At 56.7% G+C, this 24,950-nt stretch overlaps 1 protein-coding gene across 2 annotated transcripts in view; it reads left to right on the top strand.

The window, feature by feature from the left end:
• Positions 1-19,887, top strand: part of RUSF1 (RUS family member 1) — a 36,304-nt gene extending 16,417 nt beyond the window's left edge. For both annotated transcript variants that reach the window (XM_090130449.1, XM_090130448.1), the window contains 6 exons: positions 1,058-1,308; positions 2,292-2,349; positions 3,599-3,669; positions 9,706-9,867; positions 15,071-15,148; positions 18,595-19,887. In XM_090130449.1, the coding sequence (XP_089986575.1) occupies positions 1,058-1,308; positions 2,292-2,349; positions 3,599-3,669; positions 9,706-9,867; positions 15,071-15,148; positions 18,595-18,704 (730 nt within the window). In that variant the 3' untranslated portion in view covers positions 18,705-19,887. The remainder of the gene's footprint in view (positions 1-1,057; positions 1,309-2,291; positions 2,350-3,598; positions 3,670-9,705; positions 9,868-15,070; positions 15,149-18,594) is intronic.
• The last annotated feature ends 5,063 nt before the right edge of the window (positions 19,888-24,950 follow it).

Genomic DNA, 24,950 nt, shown 5'->3' with positions numbered 1-24,950 from the left:
GGGGTCCTGGAAGGTCAGGTGGATCCTGTTGGGTCCTGGAAGGTTACGTGGGTCCTGTTGGGTCCTGGAAGGTTATGTGGGTCCTGTGGGGTCCTAGAAGGTCATGAGGGTTCTCTGCGGTCCTGGAAGGTCAGGTGGATCCTGTTGGGTCCTGGAAGGTCACGTGGGTCCTGTGGGGTCCTGGAAGGTCATGTGGGTCCTGTTGGGTCCTGGAAGGTCATGTGGGTCCTGTGTGGTCCTGGAAGGTCACGTGGGTTCTCTGCGGTCCTGGAAGGTCAGGAGGGACCTTTTGGGTCCTGGAAGGTCACGTGTGTCCTGTGGGGTCCTGGAAGGTCAGGTGGGACCTTTTGGGTCCTGGAAGGTTACGTGGGTCCTGTCGGGTCCTGGAAGGTCAGGTGGGACCTTTTGGGTCTTGGAAGGTCACGTGAGTCCTGTGGGGTCCTGGAAGGTCACGTGTGTCCTGTGGGGTCCTGGAAGGTCAGATGGATCCTGTGGGGTCCTGGAAGGTTACGTGGGTCCTGTGGTGTCCTGGAAGGTCATGTGGGTCCTACGGGGTCCTGGAAGGTCAGATGGATCCTGTTTGGTCCTGGAAGGTCATGTGTGTCCTGTGGGGTCCTGGAAGGTCACGTGTGTCCTGTTGGGTCCTGGAAGGTCACGTGTGTCCTGTTGGGTCCTGGAAGGTTACGTGGGTCCTGTGGGGTCCTGGAAGGTCAGGTGGGACCTTTTGGGTCCTGGAAGGTCACGTGGGTTCTCTGGGGTCCTGGAAGGTCAGGTGGATCCTGTTGGGTCCTGGAAGGTCACGTGGGTTCTCTGCGGTCCTGGAAGGTCAGGTGGATCCTGTTGGGTCCTGGAAGGTCACGTGGGTTCTCTGCGGTCCTGGAAGGTCAGGTGGATCCTGTTGGGTCCTGGAAGGTCACGTGGGTCCTGTGGGGTCCTGGAAGGTCAGGTGGGACCTTTTGAGTCCTGGAAGGTCACGTGTGTCCTGTGGGGTCCTGGAAGGTCAGGTGGGATCTTTTGGGTCCTGGAAGGTCACGTGGGTTTCTCTGGATGCCAACAGGCTGACGTGGCTCCTGGTGCTGCTGCTGATGGTGGCCCACTTGGGTGCCAACATGGCGGCCGTCCGCTCGCTGTGTTTCCCCACCTTGAACCGACCCCGACTCCGCCTGGCTCTCAGTGGGGCCTTGCGGGGTTTCAGCGGGGTTTTACGGGGTCCCACAGACCCCAAAACCCCGACCCCAAAAACGGGGGACCTCACGCTCACCGTCCCCAGCCCCGAAGAGGTCAACCCCCAAGAGCCTCTACTGCCTGGTCAGTGGCACCCAATGTCACCCCACTGTCACCCCAATGTCACCCCACTGTCATCCCAATGTCCCCAATGTCCCCCAATGTCCCTAAATGCCACCCAATGTCCCCAATGTCCCCCAGTGTCCCCAGTATCCCCAATGTCTCCCAATGCCCCCAATATCCCCAATGTCCCCAACTGTCCCTAATGTCCCCAGTGTCCCCAATGTCCCCCAATGTCCCCCAATGTCCCTAAATGCCACTCAATGTCCCCAATGTCCCCATTGTCCCCAATGTCCCCAATGTCCCCATTGTCCCCCAATGTCACAATGTCCCCAATGTCTCCAATGTCCCCAGTGTCCCCCAAATATCCCCAATGTCCCCAATGTCCCCCAATGTCCCCCAATGTCCCCCAACGTCCCCAATGTCCCCCATGTCCCCAATATCCCCCAATGTCCCCAATGTCCCCCATTGTCCCCAAAGTCCCCAATGTCCCCCAATGTCCCCAATGTCTCCATTGTCCCCAATGTCCCCAAAGTCCCCAATGTCGCCCAATGTCCCCAATGTCCCCAATATCCCCCAATGTCCCCCAATGTCCCTAAATGCCACCCAATGTCCCCATGTCCCCAATGTCCCCAGCTGTCCCCAATGTCCCCAATGTCCTCATTGTCCCCCAATGTCCCCCAATATCCCCAATGTCCCCAGTGTCTCCAATGTCCCCTATGTCACCCATTGTCCCCCAATGTCCCCCAATGTCCCTAAATGCCACCCAATGTCTCCAATGTCCCCCATTGTCCCCAAAGTCCCCAAAGTCCCCAATGTCCCCCAATGTCCCCAACTGTCCCTAATGTCCCCAATGTTCCCATTGTCCCTAAATGCCACCCAATGTCCCCAATGTATCCAATGCCCCCATTGTCCCCAGTGTCCCCAGTGTCCCCCAATGTCCCCAATATCCCCCAGTGTCCCCAGTGTCCCCCAGTGTCCCCAACTGTCCCCAAATGTCCCCTCAGGTTTCAGCAGTCGCCTCCGCCTCCACCTGGGAGCGACCCGACAGCGCCTGGTGGGGAGGTGACAAAACTGGGGGGGGGGGAGGTGACAATTTGGGCTGGGGAGGTGACATTATGGGGGGAGGGGACATTATGGGGGAGGGGACATTATGGGGGAGGGGACAATATGGGGGGGACATTATGGGGGGAGGGGACAATATGGGGGGGACATTATGGGGGAGGGGACAGTAGGGGGGGCATTATGGGGGAGGGGAGGTGACAATATGGGGGAGGGGACAATATGGGGGAGGGGACAATATGGGGGAGGGGACATTATGGGGGAGGTGACAATATGGGGGAGGGGACATTATGGGGGGAAGGGGACAATATGGGGGAGGGGACATTATGGGGGAGGGGACATTATGGGGGAGGTGACATTGTGGGGGGGGAGGGGACAATATTGGGGAGGGGACATTATGGGGGAGGGGACATAATGGGGGAGGGGACATTATGGGGGGAAGGGGGCAATATGGGGGAGGGGACATTATGGGGGAGGTGACACTGTTGGGGGGGAGGGGACAATATTGGGGAGGGGACATTATGGGGGGAAGGGGACAATATGGGGGGGACATTATGGGGGTGGGGACAATATTGGGGAGGGGCCATTATGAGTGTGGGGACAATATGGGGGGAGAGGACAATATGGGGGGAGGGGACAATATGGGGGGGACATTATGGGGGAGGGGACAGTATGGGGGGGGCATTATGGGGGAGGGGAGGTGACAATATGGGGGAGGGGACATTATGGGGGAGGGGACATAATTGGGGGGGACATTATGGGGGTGAGGGGACAATATGGGGGGGGCATTGTGGGGGAGGGGACAATATGGGGGGGGAGGTGACAATATGGGGGAGGGGACAATATGGGGGAGGTGACAATATGGGGGAGACAATATGGGGGAGGGGACAATATGGGGGTTGGGGACAATATGGGGGAGTGGGTGGATTTTATGGGGGAGGGGACAATATGAGGGGAGGGGACATTAGGGGAGGGGACAATATGAGGGGGAGGGGACAATATGGGGGAGGGGACAATATGGGGGAGGGGACATTATGGGATGGACAATATGGGAGGGTGGGATATGATGGAGGTGCAGCCATTATGGGGGAAAGGGGGATTTTATGGGGCAGAAGGGGACCTTATGGGGGGGAAGGGGACCTTATGGGGGGGGTTGAGAGGACATTGGGGGCTGGGGGCAGAATCTGGGGAGGGGTTGGGGGGGAGAAGGGGACATTTGTAGGGGAGGGGTCCCAGCTGTGTCCCCCCATAGCGAGGCTGAGTTCCGAAAGGCTCAGGAATGCGGGACCCCCGATTACATCATCGTGCTGCGGCCCAGCCAAGGTGGGACCCCAAATCCCATTAAGGGTCCCCCACCCCCATTTGGTGTCCCCAAACCCTATTGGTATCCCCAAATCCCATTAAGAGGTCCCAAAATCCCACTGGGGATCCCCAAATCCCATTAAAGGTCCCCAACCCCCTTTGGAGGTCCCCAAACCCTATTGGTGTCCCCAAATCCCAACGAGGGTCCCTAAATCCCATTAAGGGTCCCCAAATCACATTGGAGATCCCCAACACCATTCGGGGACCCCCAAATCCCATTAGGAGTCCCAAATCCTATTGGGTGTTCCCAAATCCCCTTGGGGGTCCCCAAATCCCATTAAAGGCCCCCAACCCCCACTGGAGGTCCCCAAACCCTATTGGTGTACGCAGGTTCCCCTGGGTGTCCCCAAATCCCAACGGGGGTCCCCAAATCCCATTAAGGGTCCCCCACGCCCATTTGGTGTCCCCAAACCCTATTGGTATCCCCAAATCCCATTAAGAGGTCCCAAAATCCCACTGGGGATCCCCAAATCCCATTAAAGGTCCCCAACCCCCATTGGAGGTCCCCAAACCCTATTGGTGTCCCCAAATCCCAACGAGGGTCCCTAAATCCCATTAAGGGTCCCCAAATCACATTGGAGATCCCCAACACCATTCAGGGACCCCCAAATCCCATTAGGAGTCCCAAATCCTATTGGGTGTTCCCAAATCCCCTTGGGGGTCCCCAAATCCCATTAAAGGCCCCCAACCCCCACTGGAGGTCCCCAAACCCTATTGGTGTACGCAGGTTCCCCTGGGTGTCCCCAAATCCCAACGGGGGTCCCCAAATCCCATTAAGGGTCCTCAAACCCCCATTTGGTGTCCCCAAATCCTATTGGTATCCCCAAATCCCATTAAGGGGTGCCAAAATCCCACTGGGGGTCCCCAAATCCCATTAAAGGTCCCCAACCCCCACTGGAGGTCCCCAAACCCTATTGGTGTACGCAGGTTCCCCTGGGTGTCCCAAAATCCCAACGGGGGTCCCCAAATCCCATTAAAGGTCCCCAACCCCCATTGGAGGTTCCCAAACCCTATTGGTATCCCCAAATCCCATTAAGGGGTCCCCAATCCCACTGGGGTCCTCAAACCCCCTTGGGGGTCCCAAATCCCATTAAAGTTCCCCAACCCCCAGTGGAGGTCCCCAAACCCTATTGGTGTCCCCAAATCCCAACGAGGGTCCCTAAATCCCATGAAGGGTCCCCAAACTACATTGGGGATCCCCAAATCCCATTAAAAGTCCCCCACCCCCATTTGGTGTCCCCAAACCCTGTTGGTATCCCCAAATCCCATTAAGGGTCCCCAAACTACATTGGGGATCCCCAAATCCCATTAAAGGTCCCCAACCCCCTTTGGAGGTCCCCAAACCCTATTGGTGTCCCCAAATCCCAACGAGGGTCCCTAAATCCCATGAAGGGTCCCCAAACTACATTGGGGATCCCCAAATCCCATTAAAAGTCCCCCACCCCCATTTGGTGTCCCCAAACCCTATTGGTATCCCCAAATCCCATTAAGGGTCCCCAAACTACATTGGGGATCCCCAAATCCCATTAAAGGTCCCCAACCCCCTTTGGAGGTCCCCAAACCCTATTGGTGTCCCCAAATCCCAACGAGGGTCCCTAAATCCCATTAAGGGTCCCCAAATCACATTGGAGATCCCCAACACCATTCGGGGACCCCCAAATCCCATTAGGAGTCCCAAATCCTATTGGGTGTTCCCAAATCCCCTTGGGGGTCCCCAAATCCCATTAAAGGCCCCCAACCCCCACTGGAGGTCCCCAAACCCTATTGGTGTACGCAGGTTCCCCTGGGTGTCCCCAAATCCCAACGGGGGTCCCCAAATCCCATTAAGGGTCCTCAAACCCCCATTTGGTGTCCCCAAATCCTATTGGTATCCCCAAATCCCATTAAGGGGTGCCAAAATCCCACTGGGGGTCCCCAAATCCCATTAAAGGTCCCCAACCCCCACTGGAGGTCCCCAAACCCTATTGGTGTACGCAGGTTCCCCTGGGTGTCCCAAAATCCCAACGGGGGTCCCCAAATCCCATTAAAGGTCCCCAACCCCCATTGGAGGTTCCCAAACCCTATTGGTATCCCCAAATCCCATTAAGGGGTCCCCAATCCCACTGGGGTCCTCAAACCCCCTTGGGGGTCCCAAATCCCATTAAAGTTCCCCAACCCCCAGTGGAGGTCCCCAAACCCTATTGGTGTCCCCAAATCCCAACGAGGGTCCCTAAATCCCATGAAGGGTCCCCAAACTACATTGGGGATCCCCAAATCCCATTAAAAGTCCCCCACCCCCATTTGGTGTCCCCAAACCCTGTTGGTATCCCCAAATCCCATTAAGGGTCCCCAAACTACATTGGGGATCCCCAAATCCCATTAAAGGTCCCCAACCCCCTTTGGAGGTCCCCAAACCCTATTGGTGTCCCCAAATCCCAACGAGGGTCCCTAAATCCCATGAAGGGTCCCCAAACTACATTGGGGATCCCCAAATCCCATTAAAAGTCCCCCACCCCCATTTGGTGTCCCCAAACCCTATTGGTATCCCCAAATCCCATTAAGGGTCCCCAAACTACATTGGGGATCCCCAAATCCCATTAAAGGTCCCCAACCCCCTTTGGAGGTCCCCAAACCCTATTGGTGTCCCCAAATCCCAACGAGGGTCCCTAAATCCCATTAAGGGTCCCCAAATCACATTGGAGATCCCCAACACCATTCGGGGACCCCCAAATCCCATTAGGAGTCCCAAATCCTATTGGGTGTTCCCAAATCCCCTTGGGGGTCCCCAAATCCCATTAAAGGCCCCCAACCCCCACTGGAGGTCCCCAAACCCTATTGGTGTACGCAGGTTCCCCTGGGTGTCCCCAAATCCCAACGGGGGTCCCCAAATCCCATTAAGGGTCCTCAAACCCCCATTTGGTGTCCCCAAATCCTATTGGTATCCCCAAATCCCATTAAGGGGTGCCAAAATCCCACTGGGGGTCCCCAAATCCCATTAAAGGTCCCCAACCCCCACTGGAGGTCCCCAAACCCTATTGGTGTACGCAGGTTCCCCTGGGTGTCCCAAAATCCCAACGGGGGTCCCCAAATCCCATTAAAGGTCCCCAACCCCCATTGGAGGTTCCCAAACCCTATTGGTATCCCCAAATCCCATTAAGGGGTCCCCAATCCCACTGGGGTCCTCAAACCCCCTTGGGGGTCCCAAATCCCATTAAAGTTCCCCAACCCCCAGTGGAGGTCCCCAAACCCTATTGGTGTCCCCAAATCCCAACGAGGGTCCCTAAATCCCATGAAGGGTCCCCAAACTACATTGGGGATCCCCAAATCCCATTAAAAGTCCCCCACCCCCATTTGGTGTCCCCAAACCCTGTTGGTATCCCCAAATCCCATTAAGGGTCCCCAAACTACATTGGGGATCCCCAAATCCCATTAAAGGTCCCCAACCCCCTTTGGAGGTCCCCAAACCCTATTGGTGTCCCCAAATCCCAACGAGGGTCCCTAAATCCCATGAAGGGTCCCCAAACTACATTGGGGATCCCCAAATCCCATTAAAAGTCCCCCACCCCCATTTGGTGTCCCCAAACCCTATTGGTATCCCCAAATCCCATTAAGGGTCCCCAAACTACATTGGGGATCCCCAAATCCCATTAAAGGTCCCCAACCCCCTTTGGAGGTCCCCAAACCCTATTGGTGTCCCCAAATCCCAACGAGGGTCCCTAAATCCCATTAAGGGTCCCCAAATCACATTGGAGATCCCCAACACCATTCGGGGACCCCCAAATCCCATTAGGAGTCCCAAATCCTATTGGGTGTTCCCAAATCCCCTTGGGGGTCCCCAAATCCCATTAAAGGCCCCCAACCCCCACTGGAGGTCCCCAAACCCTATTGGTGTACGCAGGTTCCCCTGGGTGTCCCCAAATCCCAACGGGGGTCCCCAAATCCCATTAAGGGTCCCCCACGCCCATTTGGTGTCCCCAAACCCTATTGGTATCCCCAAATCCCATTAAGGGGTCCCCAATCCCACTGGGGTCCCCAAATCCCCTTGGGGGTCCCAAATCCCATTAAAGGTCCCCAACCCCCCAGTGGAGGTCCCCAAACCCTATTGGTGTCCCCAAATCCCAACGAGGGTCCCTAAATCCCATTAAGGGTCCCCAAACCACATTGGGGATCCCCAAATCCCATTAAAAGTCCCCCACCCCCATTTGGTGTCCCCAAACGCTATTGGTATCCCCAAATCCCATTAAGAGGTCCCAAAATCCCAACGAGGGTCCCTAAATCCCATTAAGGGTCCCCAAACCACATTGGGGATCCCCAAATCCCATTAAAAGTCCCCCACCCCCATTTGGTGTCCCCAAACCCTATTGGTATCCCCAAATCCCATTAAGGGGTCCCCAATCCCACTGGGGTCCCCAAATCCCCTTGGGGGTCCCAAATCCCATTAAAGGTCCCCAACCCCCTTTGGAGGTCCCCAAACCCTATTGGTGTCCCCAAATCCCAACGAGGGTCCCTAAATCCCATTAAGGGTCCCCAAATCACATTGGAGATCCCCAACACCATTCGGGGACCCCCAAATCCCATTAGGAGTCCCAAATCCTATTGGGTGTTCCCAAATCCCCTTGGGGGTCCCCAAATCCCATTAAAGGCCCCCAACCCCCACTGGAGGTCCCCAAACCCTATTGGTGTACGCAGGTTCCCCTGGGTGTCCCCAAATCCCAACGGGGGTCCCCAAATCCCATTAAGGGTCCCCCACCCCCATTTGGTGTCCCCAAACCCTATTGGTATCCCCAAATCCCATTAAGGGGTCCCAAAATCCCCTTGGGGGTCCCCAAATCCCGTTAGGGGTCCCCAACCCCATTTGGTGTCCCCAAATCCCATTAGGGGTCTCCAAACTCCTTAGGGTGTCCCCAAATCCCATTAGGAATCCCCCAATCCTATTGGGTGTCCCCAAATCCCACTGGGAGTCCCCAGATCCCATTAGGGGTCCCCAACCCCATTGGGTGTCCCCGAAATTCCATTAGGGGCCCCCAAATCCCATTAGGGGTCCCCAACCCCATTGAGGGACCCCCAAATCCCGTTAGGGGTCCCTGATCCTATTGGGTGTCCCCAAATCCCCTTGGGAGTCCCCAGATCCCATTGGGGTCCCCAACATCCTTAGGGTGTCCCCAAATCCTATTAGGAGTCCCCAATCCTATTGGGTGTGCCCAAATCCCACTGGGAGTCCCCAAATCCCATTATGGGTCCCCAATCTCATTGGGGGACACCCAAATCCCGTTAGGGGCCCACAACCCCATTTGGTGCCCCCCCAAAATCCCATTAGGGCCCTCCAAATTCCTTAGGGTGTCCCCAAATACCACTGGGAGTCCCCAAATCCCATTAGGAGTCCCCAATTCCATTGGGTGTCCCCAAATCCCATTAGGGGTCCCCAACCCCAATGAGGGACCCCCAAATCCCGTTAGGGGTCCCTGATCCTATTGGGTGTCCCCAAATCCCCTTGGGAGTCCCCAGATCCCACTGGGGTCCCCAACATCCTTAGGGTGTCCCCAAATCCCACTGGGAGTCCCCAAATCCCATTATGGGTCCCCAATCCCATTGGGGGACACCCAAATCCCATTAGGGGCCCACAACCCCATTTGGTGCCCCCCAAAATCCCATTAGGGAACCCCAAATCCCATTAGGGTCCTCCAAATTCCTTAGGGTGTCCCCAAATCCCACTGGGAGTCCCCAAATCCTATTAGGAGTCCCCAATCCTATTGGGTGTCCCCAAATCCCATTATGGGTCCCCAACCCCTTTGGGGGACCCCCAAATCCCATTAGGGGTCCCCAAATCCCATTAGGGGTCTCCAAAGTCCTTAGGGTGTCCCCAAATCCCATTAGGAATCCCCCAATCCTATTGGGTGTCCCCAAATCCCATTAGGAATCCCCCAATCCTATTGGGTGTCCCCAATCCTATTGGGTGTCCCCAAATCCCATTAGGGGTCCCCAAATACCGTTAATGACCCCAATCCCAACCCTTTTTAGGATGGGTCGGGGTGGGGTTACGGGATGGGGCCCCCCCTGAAACCCCATTATGGGGCTGCGCCCACGCTCTGCTCCTGGAGGAGCTGCTGGGACCCGACCTCCCCCCCGGGGCACCCATGGGTGCTGCCCTGAGACCCCTGCAGCAACGCCTGCGGCGGTGTCGTGAGTATGGGATCATTATGGGGTGGGTTTGGGGTCTTTATGGGGTCTCTGTGGGGTGGTTTGGGGGCAATGTGGGGTGGTTTGGGGGCAATATGGGGTCACTGTGGGGTGTTTTGGGATCTCTGTGGGGTGGTTTGTGGGTGCTGGGGTGGTTTGGGGTCTCTATAGGGTCTCTGTAGGGTGGTTTGGGGGTCCTGGGGTGGTTTGGGGTCACTATGGGGTCTCTATGGGGTCTCTATGGGGTGGTTTGGGGTCACTATGGGGGCTCTATGGGGTGGTTTGGGGTCTCTATGGGGTCTCTATGGGGTGGTTTGGGGTCTCTATGGGGTTTCTATAGCATGGTTTAGGGGTCCCGGGATGTTTTGGGGTCCCTATGGGGTGGTTTAGGGTCTCTACAGGGTCTCTATGGGGTGTTTTGGGGCCTCTATGGGGTCACTATGGGGTGGTTTGTGGGTCCTGGGGTGTTTTGGGGTCACTATGGGGTCTCTATGGAGTGGTTTGGGGGGTCACTATGGGGTGGTTTGGGGTCTCTATAGGGTCTCTGTAGGGTGGTTTGTGGGTCCTGGGGTGCTTTGGGGTCTCCGTGGGGTCATTATGGAGTGGGTTTGGGGTCTCTATGGGGCCTCTATGGGGTGGCTTGGGATCTCTATAGGGTCATTATGGGGTGGTTTGGGGTCTCTATGGGGTCACTGTGGGGTGGTTTGGGGGTTCTATAGCGTGGTTTAGGGGTTCTGGGGTGGTTTGGGGTCTCTATAGGGTGGTTTGGGGTCACTGTGGGGTCTCTATGGGGGCTCTATGGGGTGGTTTGGTGTCTCTATGGGGGCTCTATGGGGTGGTTCTGGAGTCCTGGGGTGGTTTGGGGTCTCTATGGGGTCACTATAGGGTGGTTTGTGGGTCATGAGGTGTTTTGGGGTCACTATGGGGTCTCTATAGGGTGGTTTGTGGGTCATGAGGTGTTTTGGGGTCTCTATGGGGTCTCTATGGGGTGGTTTGGAATCACTATGGGGGCTCTATGGGGTGGTTTGGGGGGCCTGGGGTGTTTTGGGGTCACAATGGGGTCTCTATGGGGTGCTTTGGCGTCCCTATGGGGTCTCTGTGGGGTGTTTTTGGGCCTCTATGGGGTCTCTATGGCGTGGTTTGGGGTCAATATGGGGTCACTGTGGGGTGTTTTGGGGTCTCTATAGGTTCTCTATAGGGTGGTTTCTGGGTCCTGAGGTGTTTTGGGGTCTCTATGGGGTCTCTGTGGGGTGTTTTGGGGCCTCTATGGGGTCTCTATGGGGTGGTTTGGGGTCTCTATGGGGTCACTGTGGGGTGGTTTGGGGGTCCTGGGGTGTTTTGGGGTCACTATGGGGTCTCTAAGGGGTGGTTTGGGTTCTCTATGGGGTCTCTATGGGGTCTCTATGGGGTAATTTGGGGTCAATATGGGGTCACTGTGGGGTGTTTTGGGGTCTCTATAGGGTCTCTATAGGGTGGTTTCTGGGTCCTGAGGTGGTTTGGGGTCTCTATGGGGTCTCTGTGGGGTGTTTTGGGGCCTCTATGGGGTCTCTATGGGGTGGTTTGGGGTCAATATGGGGTCACTGTGGGGTGTTTTGGGGGTCCTGGGGTGTTTTGGGGTCTCTATGGGGTCTCTATGGGGTGGTTTGGGGTCTCTATGGGGTCAGTATGGAGTGGGTTTGGGGATCCTGGGGTGGTTTGGGGTCTCTATGGGGTCTCTATGGGGTGGTTTGGGGTCTCTATGGGGTTTCCATAGCATGGTTTAGGGGTCCCGGGATGTTTTGGGGTCCCTATGGGGTGGTTTAGGGTCTCTACAGGGTCTCTATGGGGTGGTTTGGGGCCTCTATGGGGTCACTATGGGGTGGTCTGTGGGTCCTGGGGTGTTTTGGGGTCACTATGGGGTCTCTATGGGGTGGTTTGGCGTCCCTATGGGGTCTCTGTGGGGTGTTTTTGGGCCTCTATGGGGTCTCTATGGCGTGGTTTGGGGTCAATATGGGGTCACTGTGGGGTGTTTTGGGGTCTCTATAGGGTCTCTATAGGGTGGTTTCTCGGTCCTGAGGTGTTTTGGGGTCAATATGGGGTCTCTGTGGGGTGTTTTGGGGCCTCTATGGGGTCTCTATGGGGTGGTTTGGGGTCTCTATGGGGTCACTGTGGGGTGGTTTGGGGGTCCTGGGGTGTTTTGGGGTCTCTATGGGGTCTCTATGGGGTGGTTTGGGGTCTCTATGGGGTCTCTATGGGGTGGTTTGGGGATCCTGGGGTGGTTTGGGGTCTCTATGGGGTCTCTATGGGGTGGTTTGGGGTCTCTATGGGGTTTCTATAGCATGGTTTAGGGGTCCTGGGGTGTTTTGGGGTCCCTATGGGGTGGTTTAGGGTCTCTACAGGGTCTCTATGGGGTGTTTTGTGGCCTCTATGGGGTCACTGTGGGGTGGTTTGTGGGTGCTGGGGTGTTTTGGGGTCACTATGGGGTCTCTATGGGGTGGTTTGGGGGGTCACTATGGGATGGTTTGGGGTCTCTATAGGGTCTCTGTAGGGTGGTTTGTGGGTCCTGGGGTGCTTTGGGGTCTCCGTGGGGTCATTTTGGAGTGGGTTTGGGGTCTCTATGGGGCCTCTATGGGGTGGCGTGGGATCTCTATAGGGTCTCTATGGGGTGGTTTGGGGTCTCTATGGGGTCACTGTGGGGTGGTTTGGGGGTTCTATAGCGCGGTTTAGGGTTCCTGGGGTGGTTTGGGGTCTCTATGGGTTGGTTTGGGGCCCCTATGGGTTTTCTATGGGGTGGTTTGGGGGTCCTGGGATGGTTTGGGGTCTCTATAGGGTGGTTTGGGGTCACTGTGGGGTCTCTATGGGGTCTCTATGGGGTGGTTTGGGGTCTCTATGGGGTGTCTATGGGGTGGTATGGGGTCTCTATGGGGTTTCCATAGCATGGTTTAGGGGTCCTGGGGTGTTTTGGGGTCCCTATGGGGTGGTTTAGGGTCTCTACAGGGTCTCTATGGGGTGTTTTGTGGCCTCAATGGGGTCACTATGGGGTGGTTTGTGGGTCCTGGGGTGTTTTGGGGCCTCTATGGGGTCTCTATGGGGTGGTTTGGGGGTTCTGGGGTGGTTTGGGGTCTCTATGGGGTGTTTTGAGGGTCCTGGGGTGGTTTGGGGTCACTATGGGGTCTCTATGGGGTGTTTTGGGGTTCTCTATGGGGTCTCTATGGGGTCTCTATAGGCTGGTTTGGGGTCACTATGGGGTCTCTATGGGGTGGTTTGGGGTCAATATGGGGTCACTGTGGGGTGTTTTGGGGTCTCTATGGGGTCACTGTGGGGTGGTTTGGGGGTCCTGGGATGGTTTGGGGTCTCTATAGGGTGGTTTGGGATCACTGTGGGGTCTCTATGGGGTGGTTTGGGGTCACTATGGGGTGGTTTGGGGTTTTAGGGTCCGATTTTGGTCTAATTTGTGTCTGATTTTGGGTTGAATTGGGGCGGATTTGGGTTTTTTGTGGGGGGGGGTCTGGTTTTTGGGGATGATTTGGGATTTTGGGGGGGGCTGATTTTAGGGTGATTTTTGGTGTGAGTTTTGGGGTTATTTGGGGCTGATTTTTGTTCTGATTTTAGGGTAATTCTGATTTCGGGGTGATTTTGGGGTGATTTGGGTTCTGATTTTGGGGGTGATTTTGGGATTATTTTGGGATGATTTAGGGTAATTTGGGTCTGATTGTAGGGGTGATTTTGGGTTGATTTTGGGTTGATTTTGTGGTGATTTTGTGGTGATTTGGGGGTGATTTTGGGATGATTTTGGGATGATTTTAGGGTAATTTGGGTGTGATTTTGGGGGTGATGTTTGGATGATTTAGGGTGATTTTGGGGTTGGTTTTGGGTCTGATTTTGGGGGTGATTTTGGGATTATTTTGGGATGATCTTGGGGTGATTTTGGGTCTGATTTTGGGGGTGATGTTTGGGTGATTTGGGGTGATTTTGGGGTTGATTTTGGGGGTGATTTTGGGATGATTTTAGGGTAATTTGGTTCTGATTTTGGGGGTGATGTTTGGATGATTTGGGGTGATTGTGGGGTTGGTTTTGGGTCTGATTTTGGGGGTGATTTTGGGTTTGATTTTGGGGTGATCTTGGGGTGATTTGGGGTCTGATTTTGGGGGTGATGTTTGGATGATTTGGGGTGATTTTGGGGGCTGATTTTGGGATGATTTGGGGTCTGTTTTAGGGTAATTTGGGTCTGATTTTGGGGGTGATGTTTGGGTTATTTGGGGTGATTTTGGGGTTGATTTTGGGTCTGATTTTGGGGGTGATTTTGGGGTGATTTTTTGTGATTTTGGGGGTGATTTGGGGATGATTTTAGAGTAATTTGGGTCTGATTTTGGGGGGGATGTTTGGATGATTTGGGGGTGATTTTGGGGGTGGTTTTGGGTCTGATTTTGGGGGTGATTTTGGGTTGATTGGGGGCTGATTTTGGGATGATTTGGGGTCTGTTTTAGGGTAATTTGGGTCTGATTTTGGGGGTGATGTTTGGGTGATTTGGGGCGATTTTGGGGTTGATTTTGGGTCTGATTTTGGGATGATTTGGGGTCTGTTTTAGGGTAAGTTGGGTCTAATTTGGGGGGTCATTTTGGGGCTGAATTGGGGGTGATTTGGGGTTGGTGGGTCTAATTTTGGAGTGATTTCTTGTACTTCTGGCCTGATTGGGGCAGATTTGTGCTGATTTCAGACAGATTTGGGGTGATTTGGGGCAGATTTGGGTTTGTAGAGCCTCATTTTGGGCTGATTTCAGGTAGTTTTGGTCTGATTGGGGCAGATTTGTGCTGATTTCAGACAGATTTGGGGTGATTTAGGACAGATTTGGGTTTGTAAAACCTAATCGTGAGGTGATTTCAGGTAGTTTTGTTCCGATTGGGGCTGATTTATGCTGATTTCAGACAGATTTTGGGTGATTTGGGGCAGATTTGGGTTTGTAGAGCCTAATTTTGGGCTGATTTCAGGTAGTTTTGTTCCGATTGGGGCTGATTTATGCTGATTTCAGACAGATTTCGGGCGATTTTAGAGCAGATCTGGCTGTTCTGGGTCCGATTTCAAGCAATTTAATCGATTTGGGTTCAATTCGGGTCGATTCGGGGCCGATTTGGGGCAGATTTTTGGGGCATCTCAACCCTTCACCCCAACAGTGACATCACCAAGTGCCCCCTCCCCATTTCCTTACCCTCCCCCCTCCCCCCACCAGCTCCTGGCTCCATCCCTTGGGCGACCTTGGCTGAAATTTCCCATATATGGGAAACGTTGGGACCGGCCTTCATCAGAGGTACGCCGCTCTGACGTCACCCCCCCCATTGTGATGTCACCCCCCCCCATTATGATCTCACCCCCCCATTGTCACCTCACCCCCACCATTGTGGCCTCACCTCCCCCCATTGTGACCCCACCCCCCCCATTATGACCTCCCCCCCCCATTGTGACCTCATCCCCCCCATTGTCACCTCACCCCCCCATTGTCACCTCACCCCCCCCATTATGACCTCAACCCCCATTGTCACCTCCCCCCCCCATTATGACCTCATCCCCCCCATTGTCACCTCAGCCCTCCCATTGTGACGTCACCCCCCCATTGCGACCCCCCCCCGATGTGATGTCACCCCCCCCATTGTGACTTCACCCCCCCCACTGTGAGCCCCCCCCCTTGTGACGTCAACCCCCCATTGTGCCCTCACCCCCCCATTGTCACCTCACCCCCCCCATTATGACCTCATCCCCCCCATTGTCACGTCACCCCCCCATTGCGACCCCCCCCGATGTGACGTCACCCCCCCCATTGTGACGTCACCCCCCCCATTATGACGTCACCCCCCCCATTATGATGTCACCCCCCCATTGTCACCTCACCCCCCCCATTGTGACCTCACCCCCCCCATTATGACCTCATCCCCCCCATTGTCACCTCACCCCCCCATTGTGACATCACCCCCCCATTGCGAACCCCCCATTGTGGCCTCAGCCCCCATTGTCACCTCAGCCCCCCCCATTGTCACCTCACCTCCCCCCATTGTGTCCCCACCCCCCCCATTGTGACCTCACTCCCCCATTATGACCTCATCCCCCCCATTGTCACCTCAACCCTCCCATTGTAAACCCTCCCCTTGTGACATCACCCCCCCATTGTGCCCTCACCCCCCCCCATTGCGACCCCCCCTGATGTGACGTCACCCCCCCCATTGTCACCTCACCCCCTCCATTGTCACCTCACCCCCCCCATTGTCACCTCATCCCCCCCATTGTCACCTCCCCCCCCCCATTATGACCTCATCCCCCCCATTGTCACCTCAACCCTCCCATTGTGACGTCACCCCCCCATTGCGACCCCCCCCCGATGTGACATCACCCCCCCCATTGTGACCCCACCCCCCCCATTATGACATCAACCCCCCATTGTGGCCTCACCCCCCCCCATTGCGACCCCCCCCGATGTGACTTCACCCCCCCCATTGTCACCTCACCCCCTCCATTGACACCTCACCCCCCCCATTGTGACCCCACCCCCCCATATTATGATATCACCCCCCCATTGTCACCTCACCCCCCCCATTGTGACCTCATCCCCCCCATTGTCACCTCAACCCTCCCATTGTGACGTCACCCCCCACTACGACCCCCCCCATTATGATCTCACCCCCCCATTGTCACCTCACCTCCCCCCATTGTGACCCCACCCCCCCATTATGATGTCACCCCCCCCATTGTCACCTCACCCCCCCCATTATGACCTCATCCCCCCCATTGTCACCTCACCCCCCCATTGTCACCTCATCCCCCTCCATTGTGACCCCACCCCCCCTATTATGATCTCACCCCCCCCATTGTGACCTCAACCCCCATTATGACCTCCCCCCCCCATTGTGACCTCATCCCCCCCATTGTCACCTCAACCCTCCCATTGTGACGTCACCCCCCCATTGCGACCCCCCCCCGATGTGACGTCACCCCCCCCATTGTGACCCCACCCCCCCCATTATGATGTCAGCCCCCCATTGTCACCTCACCCCCCCCATTGTGAGCCCCCCCTCTTGTGACATCACCCCCCCATTGTGGCCTCACCCCCCCCCATTGCGACCCCCCCCGATGTGACGTCACCCCCCCCATTGTCACCTCACCCCCTCCATTGACACCTCACCCCCCCCATTGTGACCCCACCCCCCCATATTATGATGTCACCCCCCCATTGTCATCTCACCCCCCCCATTGTGACCTCATCCCCCCCATTGTCACCTCACCCCCCCATTGTGACGTCACCCCCCCCATTGTGACCCCCCCCGTTATGATCTCACCCCCCCATTGTCACCTCACCCCCCCCCATTGTGACCTCAACCCCCATTGTGACCTCCCCCCCCCCATAATGATGTCACCCCCCCATTGTCACCTCAACCCTCCCATTGTGACGTCACCCCCCCCATTGTGACCCCACCCCCCCCATTATGATGTCAGCCCCCCATTGTCACCTCACCCCCCCCATTGTGAGCCCCCCCTCTTGTGACATCACCCCCCCATTGTGGCCTCACCCCCCCCCATTGCGACCCCCCCCGATGTGACGTCACCCCCCCCATTGTCACCTCACCCCCTCCATTGACACCTCACCCCCCCCATTGTGACCCCACCCCCCCATATTATGATGTCACCCCCCCATTGTCATCTCACCCCCCCCATTGTGACCTCATCCCCCCCATTGTCACCTCACCCCCCCATTGTGACGTCACCCCCCCCATTGTGACCCCCCCCGTTATGATCTCACCCCCCCATTGTCACCTCACCCCCCCCCATTGTGACCTCAACCCCCATTGTGACCTCCCCCCCCCATAATGATGTCACCCCCCCATTGTCACCTCACCCCCCCCATTGTAAACCCTCCCCTTGTGACATCACCCCCCCATTGTGCCCTCACCCCCCCCCATTGCGACCCCCCCTGATGTGACGTCACCCCCACCATTGTCACCTCACCCCCTCCATTGTCACCTCACCCCCCCCATTGTCACCTCCCCCCCCCCATTATGACCTCATCCCCCTATTGTCACCTCAACCCTCTCATTGTGACGTCACCCCCCCATTGCGACCCCCCCCCGATGTGACATCACCCCCTCCATTGTCACCTCACCCCCCCCATTGTGACCTCATCCCCCCCATTGTCACCTCACCCCCCCCATTGTGACCTCACCCCCGCCATTATGACCTCCCCCCCCCATTATGACCTCATCCCCCCCCTTGTCACCTCATCCCCCCCCTTGTCACCTCACCCCCCCATTGCGAACCCCCCATTGTGGCCTCAGCCCCCATTGTCGCCTCACCCCCCCCATTGTCACCTCACCTCCCCCCATTGTGACCCCACCCCCCCCATTATGACCTCATCCCCTTCCATTGTCACCTCACCCCCCCCATTGTGACCTCAACCCCCATTGTGACCTCCCCCCCCCATTATGACCTCATCCCCCCCATTGTCACCTCAACCCTCCCATTGTGACGTCACCCCCCCATTGTGACCCCCCCCATTGTCACCTCACCCCCCATTGTCACCTCACCTCCCTCCATTGTGACCTCACCCCCCCCATTGTCAGCCCCCCCCCCTTGTGACATCAACCCCCCATTGTGCCCTCACCCCCCCCATTGCGACCCCCCCCGATGTGACGTCACCCCCCCCATTGTGACGTCACCCCCCCCATTATGACCTCCCCTCCCCCTCCCCCCAACGCCCCGCCCCCCCCGCAGGATTGGAGGCCGCTGGTTGGTCGACGCGACGCCATCAGTTGGCGGCTGACGAATGGCGGCTCCAGTGGGCGGAGCCTCGCCCGGAAAGCCACGCCCACCCCCATCGCTGACCACGCCCGCACCAACCCCATAAGCCCCGCCCACCTTTGACCACACCCCCTCCGTAGGCTCCACCCCATTCACAAGCCCCAATATCACAACACGCCTCCATAAGCCCCGCCCAATCGCGACCACGCCCCTAATCGAAAGCCCCGCCCACCCGTGACGTCAGAAGCCCAGTCCAATCAGACCACACCCCCATTCTAACCCCACCAATCAGATCGCGACGTTTCTCCAAAAGCCCTTCCTAAGCCCCGCCCCCTGCCTTAGCCCACCGTAAGCCCCGCCCCTTGTATAAGCCACGCCCTCTGACCACGCCCCTTTTATAAAAGCCCCGCCTCCCCTAACCACGCCCCCTCCATTAAAGCCTCGTCATTTTGACCACGCCCTCATATAAAGCCCCGCCCCCTCTAATAAAGCCCCGTCCTTTTGACCACGCCCCCTCCATAAGCCCCGCCCAATCTGCAGCCACGCCCCCTGTAAGCCCCGACCCCCTTAACCACGCCCCCTCCATACGCCCCATCGTTTTGACCACGCCCCCATATAAGCCCCGCCCCCTCTATTAAAGCCCCGTCCTTTTGACCACGCCCCCTTCGTAGAAACCCCGCCCACTCTTAACCACGCCCCCTCTATTAAACCCCCATCGTTTTGACCACGCCCCCTTGATAAGCCCCGCCCCCTCCATAAGCCCCATCGTTTTGGCCACGCCCCCATATAAGCCCCGCCCCCTCTAATAACGCCCCGTCCTTTTGACCACGCCCACTTCGTAAAACCCCGCCCACGCTTAACCACGCCCCCTGTATTAAACCCCCTTCGATTTGACCACGCCCTTTCCATAAGCCCCGCCCAATCTGCAGCCACGCCCCCTGTAAGCCCCGCCCCCTCTTAACCACGCCCCCTCCATTAAAATCCCAGCCCCCGGCCACGCCCCCCATATAAGCCCCGCCTCCTCCATTAAAGCCCCATCAATTTGACCACGCCCCCTTGATAAGCCCCGCCCCCTCCTTAAGATACGCCCATCCCAGTCACTTCCCTTCCTAAGCCCCGCCCACCATTGGCCACGCCCCCTCATTTAGCCACGCCCCCTCCGATTTCTCCACACCCCCCCCCCCCCCCCAGAAAAAAATGGAAAAAGGCCAAAAATTTCAGTTTTTTGGACATTGGGATGAAATCGGCCCATTTTTGGGGCCAAAACCCCGCATTTTAAATATTTCTGCTTTTTTCTGGTTGTCGTCGTTGATTTTGTGGTTTTGGGGGGGGGGGGCAGAATTGGGGGTTTTGGGGGGGGAAATGGGGGGAAATTGGGGGGAAAGTGGAGGATTTTTGGGGGGGAAGTGGAAGATTTGGGGGGAAATGAAGGATTTTGGGGTGGGAAATGAAGGTTTTGGGGGGAAAGTGGGGAGTTTGGGGGGTTTTGGGGGGGAAATGGAGAATTTGGGGGGAAAAACGGGGGGATTTGGGGGGAAATGGAAAATTTTGGGGGGAAAACGGGGGGTTTTGGGGGGAAAGTGGAAGATTTGGGGGGAAACGGAGGATTTTGGGGTGGGAAATAAAGGTTTTTGGGGGAAAGTGGGGGGTTTTAGGGGGGGATTTGGGGGGGAAATGGAGAATTTAGGGGGAAAACCGGGGGGATTTGGGGGGAAAATGAAGGTTTTGGGGAGTTTTGGGGGGAAAGTGGAGGATTTTGGGGGGGAAAGTGGAAGATTTGCGGGGAAACGGAGGATTTGGGGGTGAGAAATGACGGTTTTGGGGGGAAAATGGGGAGTTTGGGGGGTTTTGGGGGGTTTTGGGGGGGGATTTTGGGGGGGAAGTGGAGAATTTGGGGTGGAAAACGGGGGGACTTGGGGGGAAATGGAAAATTTTGGGGGGAAAACGGGGGGTTTTGGGGGGAAAGTGGAAGATTTGGGGGGAAACGGAGGATTTTGGGGTGGGAAATGAAGGTTTTGGGGGGAAAGTGGGGAGTTTGGGGGGATTTTGGGGGGGAAATGGAGAATTTGGGGGGGAAAACGGGAGGTTTTGGGGGGAAAATGAAGGTTTTGGGGAATTTTGGGGGGAAAGTGGAGGATTTTGGGGGGGGAAGTGGAAGATTTGGAGGGAAACGGAGGATTTTGGGGTGAGAAATGACGGTTTTGGGGGGAAAGTGGGGAGTTTTAGGGGGGGATTTTGGGGGCGGGGAACGGAGAATTTGGGGGGAAAACGGGGGGATTTGGGGGGGAAAACGGAAGGTTTTGGGGGAAAAATGAAGGTTTTGGGGAGTTTTGGGGGGAAAGTGGAGGATTTCTGGGGGGGAAGTGGAAGATTTGGGAGGAAATGGAGGATTTTGGGGTGGGAAATGAAGGATTTGGGGGGAAAGTGGGGAGTTTGGGGGGGATTTGGGGGGAAAATGGAGAATTTGGGGGGAAAAACGGGGGGATTTGGGGGGAAGTGGAAAATTTTGGGGGGAAAACGGGGGGTTTTGGGGGGAAAGTGGAAGATTTGGGGGGAAACGGAGGATTTTGGGGGGGGAAATGGAGAATTTGGGGGGAAGGAAAGTGGAAATTCCTCGAGAAAATGTCACATTTTGAGGAAAAATTGTCATGATTTTGGGAGAAAGCATCGGATTTTGGTGGTGAAAAGTGGTATTTTTGGTAGCAAATGTGATATATTGGGGAGAACGGTTGTGATTCTTGGAGAAATTGTCTGATTTTGGGGAGAAAATGTCTGATTTTGGGCAGAAAATCTCCTCCTTCGGGTTGTAGGGTGGAATTTCTGGGAGAAAATGTTGCATTTTTGGGAGGAAAGTGGAAATTCCTCGAGGAAATGTCACATTTTTGGGAGAAATTGTCACGATTTTGGGAGAAAGCATTGGATTTTGGTGTTGGAAATTGGTATTTTTGGTAGCAAACGTCATCTATTGGGGAGAAAGGTTGTGATTCTTGGAGAAATTTTCTGATTTTGGGGAGAAAATGTCTGATTTTGGGCAGGAAATCTCCTCCTTCGTGTTGTAGGGTGGAATTTCTGGGAGAAAATGTTGCATTTTTGGGAGGAAAGTGGAAATTCCTCGAGGAAATGTCACATTTTTGGGAGAAATTGTGAGATTTTGGGAGAAAGCATCGGATTTTGGTGGTGAAAAGTGGTATTTTTGGTATCAAATGTGATATATAGGGGAGAAAGGTGGTGATTCTAGGAGAAATTGTCTGATTTTGGGGAGAAAATGTCGGATTTAGGGGGAGAAAATGTCTTATTTTGGGTTGTAGGGTGGAATTTCTGGGAGAAAATACTGCATTTTGGGGAGAAAAGTGGAAATTCCTCGAGGAAATGTCACATTTTTGGGAGAAATTGTGAGATTTTGTGAGAAAGCATCGGATTTTGGTGGTGAAAAGTGGTATTTTTGGTAGCAAACGTCATCGACTGGGGAGAAAGGTTGTGATTCTAGGAGAAATCGTCTGATTTTGGGGAGAAAATGTCTGATTTTGGGCAGGAAATCTCCTCCTTTGGGTTGTAGGGTGGAATTTGTGGAGCAAACGACGTCGAGATGGGAGGAAATGTGATGTGTTTGGGATCCCACTGGGATTTAGTGGGGAAAATTCCCCCCCCAATCGCCCCCCCAATTCCCCCCCCCCCCACCCCCCATATTCACCCCCCATTTCCCCCCCCCCCAATTCCCCCACCCCCCCAATTCCCCCTCCCCCCCATATTCCCCCCCCAAATCCCCCTTCATTTCCCCCCCCCTTAATTTTCTCCTCCCCCCCCATATTCTCCCCCCCAAATCCCCCCTCCCCCCCACATTCACCCCCCATTCCCCCTCCCTCCCCCATATTCCCCCCCCACATTCACCCCCCCAACTCCCCCTCCCCCCCCCACATTCCCTGCCCACATTCCCCCCCCCAATTCCCCCTCCCCCCCATTTCCCCTCCCCCCCCCAAATTCTCCCCCCTTAATTCCCCCTCCCCCCCCAATTCCCCCCCCCAATTCCCCCTCCCCCCCCATATTCCCCTTCAAAATCCCCCCCATTTCCCCCCCTTAATTCCCCCTCCCCCTCCCATATACCCCCCCCAAATCCCCCCCCAAATTCCCCCTCCCCCCCACATTCTCCCCCCACATTTCCCCCCAAATTCCCCCCTCCTCCGAAATTCCCCCCCCCCAATTCCCCCTCCCCCCCATTCCCCCCCCCATAATCCCCCCCCAATTCCCCCCCCAATTCCCCCTTCCCCCCCAAATCCCCCCCACATTCCCCCTCCCCCCCCCAAATTCTCCCCCCTTAATTCCCCCTCCCCCCCATATTCCCCCCCTATATTCCCCCCCCTCCCAAATTCCCCCCCCAATACCCCTCCCCCCCCATATTCCCCCTCCAAATTCCCCCCTCCCCAATTCCCCCCCCCAATTCCCCCCCTCCGAAATTCCCCCCCCAATTCCCCCTCCCCCCCCCACATTCCCCCCCCCAATTCCCCCTCCCCCCCCAAATCCCCCCCCAATTCCCCCTTCCCCCCCAAATCCACCCCACATTCCCCCTCCCCCCCCAAATTCTCCCCCCTTAATTCCCCCTCCCCCCATATTCCCCCCCCATATTCCCCCCCTCCCATATTCCCCCCCCTCCCAAATTCCCCCTCCCCCCCAATTCCCCCACCCACCCCAAATCCCCCCCCCAAATTCCTCCCCACTCCCAAATTCCCCCCCCCAATTCCCCCTCCCACTCCCAATTCCCCCTCCCCCCCCCAAATTCTCCCCCCTTAACTCCCCCTCCCCCCCCAATTCCCCCTCCCCCCTCAAATCCCCCCCCTCCAAATTCCCCCAATTCCCCCCCCTCCCAAATCCCCCCCATATTCCCCCCCCAATTCCCCCTTTCCCCCCAAATCCCCCCCATATTCCCCCCCCCTCCCAAATTCCCCCCCCTCCCATATTCCCCCCCCATGCCCCCTTTCCCCCCAAATCCCCCCCCATTTCCCCTCCCCCCCCAAATTCTCCCCATTTCCCCTCCCCCCCCCAAATCCCCCCCCTCTAAATTCCCCCCCTCAGAAAATTCCCCCCTCCCAAATTCCCCCATTTCCCCCTCCCTCTCAATTCCCCCTCCCCCCCAAATCCTCCCCCCCATATTCCCCCCCCGAAATTCTCCCCCCTTAATTTCCCCTCCCCCCCCATATTCTCTTCCAAATTCCCCCCCCCAATTCCCCCCTTTCCCCCCAAATCCCCCCCATATTCCCCCTCACCCCCCTCCCAAACTCCCCCCCCCAATTCCCCCAATTCCCCCCCCCAAATTCCCCCCACAATTCCCTCCCCCCAATTTCCCCCCTCCCCCCTAATTTCCCCTCCCCCCCCCACAAATCCCCCCAATTTCCCCTCCCCCCCCCAAATTCCCCCCCCAATTCCCCCCCCCAATTCCCTCCCCCCCAATTTCCCCCCTCCCCCCTAATTCCCCCCCCAATTTCCCCTCCCCCCCCCAATTCCCTCCCCCCAATTTCCCCCCTCCCCCCTAATTTCCCCTCCCCCCCCCCAAATTCCCCCCCCAATTCCCCCCCCCAATTCCCTCCCCCCCAATTTCCCCCCTCCCCCCTAATTCCCCCCCCCCAATTTTCCCTCCCCCCAATTTCCCCCCTCCCCCCTAATTTCCCCTCCCCCCCCCCAAATTCCCCCCCCAAATTCCCCCCCCAATTCCCCCCCCCCAATTTCCCCCCTCCCCCCTAATTCCCCCCCCCCAATTTTCCCTCCCCCCAATTTCCCCCCTCCCCCCTAATTTCCCCTCCCCCCCCCCAAATTCCCCCCCCAATTCCCCCCCCCAATTCCCTCCCCCCCAATTTCCCCCCTCCCCCCTAATTCCCCCCCCCCAATTTTCCCTCCCCCCAATTTCCCCCCTCCCCCCTAATTTCCCCTCCCCCCCCCAAATTCCCCCCCCAATTCCCCCCCCAATTCCCCCCCCCCAATTTCCCCCCTCCCCCCTAATTCCCCCCCCCAATTTTCCCTCCCCCCAATTTCCCCCCTCCCCCCTAATTTCCCCTCCCCCCCCCCAAATTCCCCCCCCAAATTCCCCCCCCAATTCCCCCCCCCCAATTTCCCCCCTCCCCCCTAATTCCCCCCCCCCAATTTTCCCTCCCCCCTAATTTCCCCTCCCCCCCCCAAATCCCCCCTCCCCAAATTTCCCCTCCCCCCCCACAAATCCCCCCCCCCCATTTCCCCTCCCCCCCCCCAACCCCCCCCCCCCATCCACTTTTCTGACTCATTTTTAATCACTTTCTTCCACCTCTGTGGGTCTTTTTTTGTTTTGTTTTTTATCTAAAAGGAGC

Source organism: Phasianus colchicus, chromosome 40 (assembly GCF_987193195.1).
Source record: "Phasianus colchicus chromosome 40, bPhaCol1.hap1.1, whole genome shotgun sequence".
NCBI lineage: Eukaryota > Metazoa > Chordata > Aves > Galliformes > Phasianidae > Phasianus > Phasianus colchicus.
This window is presented reverse-complemented; position numbering and strand designations above follow the sequence as displayed.